This window comes from Octopus bimaculoides, chromosome 15 (genome assembly GCF_001194135.2).
Source record: "Octopus bimaculoides isolate UCB-OBI-ISO-001 chromosome 15, ASM119413v2, whole genome shotgun sequence".
In the NCBI taxonomy this organism is placed as follows: domain Eukaryota; kingdom Metazoa; phylum Mollusca; class Cephalopoda; order Octopoda; family Octopodidae; genus Octopus; species Octopus bimaculoides.
The window spans coordinates 5,013,345-5,014,498 of record NC_068995.1 but is presented as its reverse complement, the minus strand read 5'-3'; the positions used below and the strand labels follow the sequence as shown (position 1 = coordinate 5,014,498).

The following is a 1,154-nucleotide window of genomic DNA, read 5'->3' as shown; positions in this document are numbered from 1 at the left end:
GAAGAGGAGGAGGAGGAAGAGGAGGAGGAGGAAGAGGAGGAGGATGAGGAAGAGGAGGAGGATGAGGAGGAGGAGGAGGATGACAATGGTGATTGTAAAGAGAGCAAGACTTACTTAAAGCGTAATTCCTTGAATGTAAAATGTGTCTCTACGATTCCAGTTGTCTTCACTCGCGTGCGTAGAACATCCTGTACATTTGGTATATAATTTGGTTGCGATATTCTCTCCAAGGCATTTAGGTAGCTGCAAAGAGAGGAATTCACATTAGCCATATTTGTATTAACACACAAACACATTTTATATATATTTATATATATCCATATCTATAAAGGTTCTTACTACAAATCTCCTCTTATAGATGTAATAATCCATTCTTCTACTATTACCGTCTCTGATGAAGGGATACATTGGATTTTCCCTGAAACAGCTGTAAGACTTTATCCATAAAATATAATTCTAACTTTGCCATTGGTCTCTTTATCCTTTTATTTCTTTATACATATATCCATATCTATCTATCTATCTACATACATACACACTCACAACGTATGCACATACCAAGTGGGATTTGAATAAAGAACCTGAAAAGATTTTGTTGTTCCGACAATTCTACCAAATCCTTCTCTTCTTATTGTGAACCCATATAATCTCAGCTGCTCCCATATTATAATATACGATGCCTTCATCACAATGGCAATATCACTTTTTCTGTGACACTGGTTGAGACAGTGGTAGGGGAGTTGGTGGTAGAGATAATGGTGGTGGTGGTGGCAGCAGTGATGGTATTTGTAGAAGTGATGATGATGATGATGATGATGATGACAGTTGTGAAGCTAGTGGTGGTGGTGGTGGTGGTGGTTATATTCCCTCAAAGACACTTTTTGCACCATACATATAAACTCTGCTACTTTTACACATAAACACACACACACACATTTTATATTCATGCATATACACACACGTACACAAAATGTCAACTAGCAACAGACACATCTCACTGTCCCACTTCTCATTCAACCTAAATTCATTAAAAAAAAACCCCAAAAAAAAAAACAGAAACCCAAAAACCAAACAAAACAAAAAAAACCCAACCAAACCTAAAAGTTCTTAGTAAACTAGGTGGTGATGACCTGTTGCTGCTGGTGCTCCAGTGT

General features: G+C 37.6%; 1 protein-coding gene across 1 annotated transcript in view; it reads right to left on the bottom strand.

Annotated features, from left to right (window-relative positions):
- Window positions 1–1,154, bottom strand: part of LOC106874528 (guanine nucleotide-binding protein G(i) subunit alpha) — a 79,824-nt gene that overhangs the window by 8,788 nt on the left and 69,882 nt on the right. Inside the window, exon 6 of the mRNA XM_014922293.2 lies at window positions 115–243. Within this exon, the coding sequence (XP_014777779.1) occupies window positions 115–243 (129 nt within the window). The remainder of the gene's footprint in view (window positions 1–114; window positions 244–1,154) is intronic.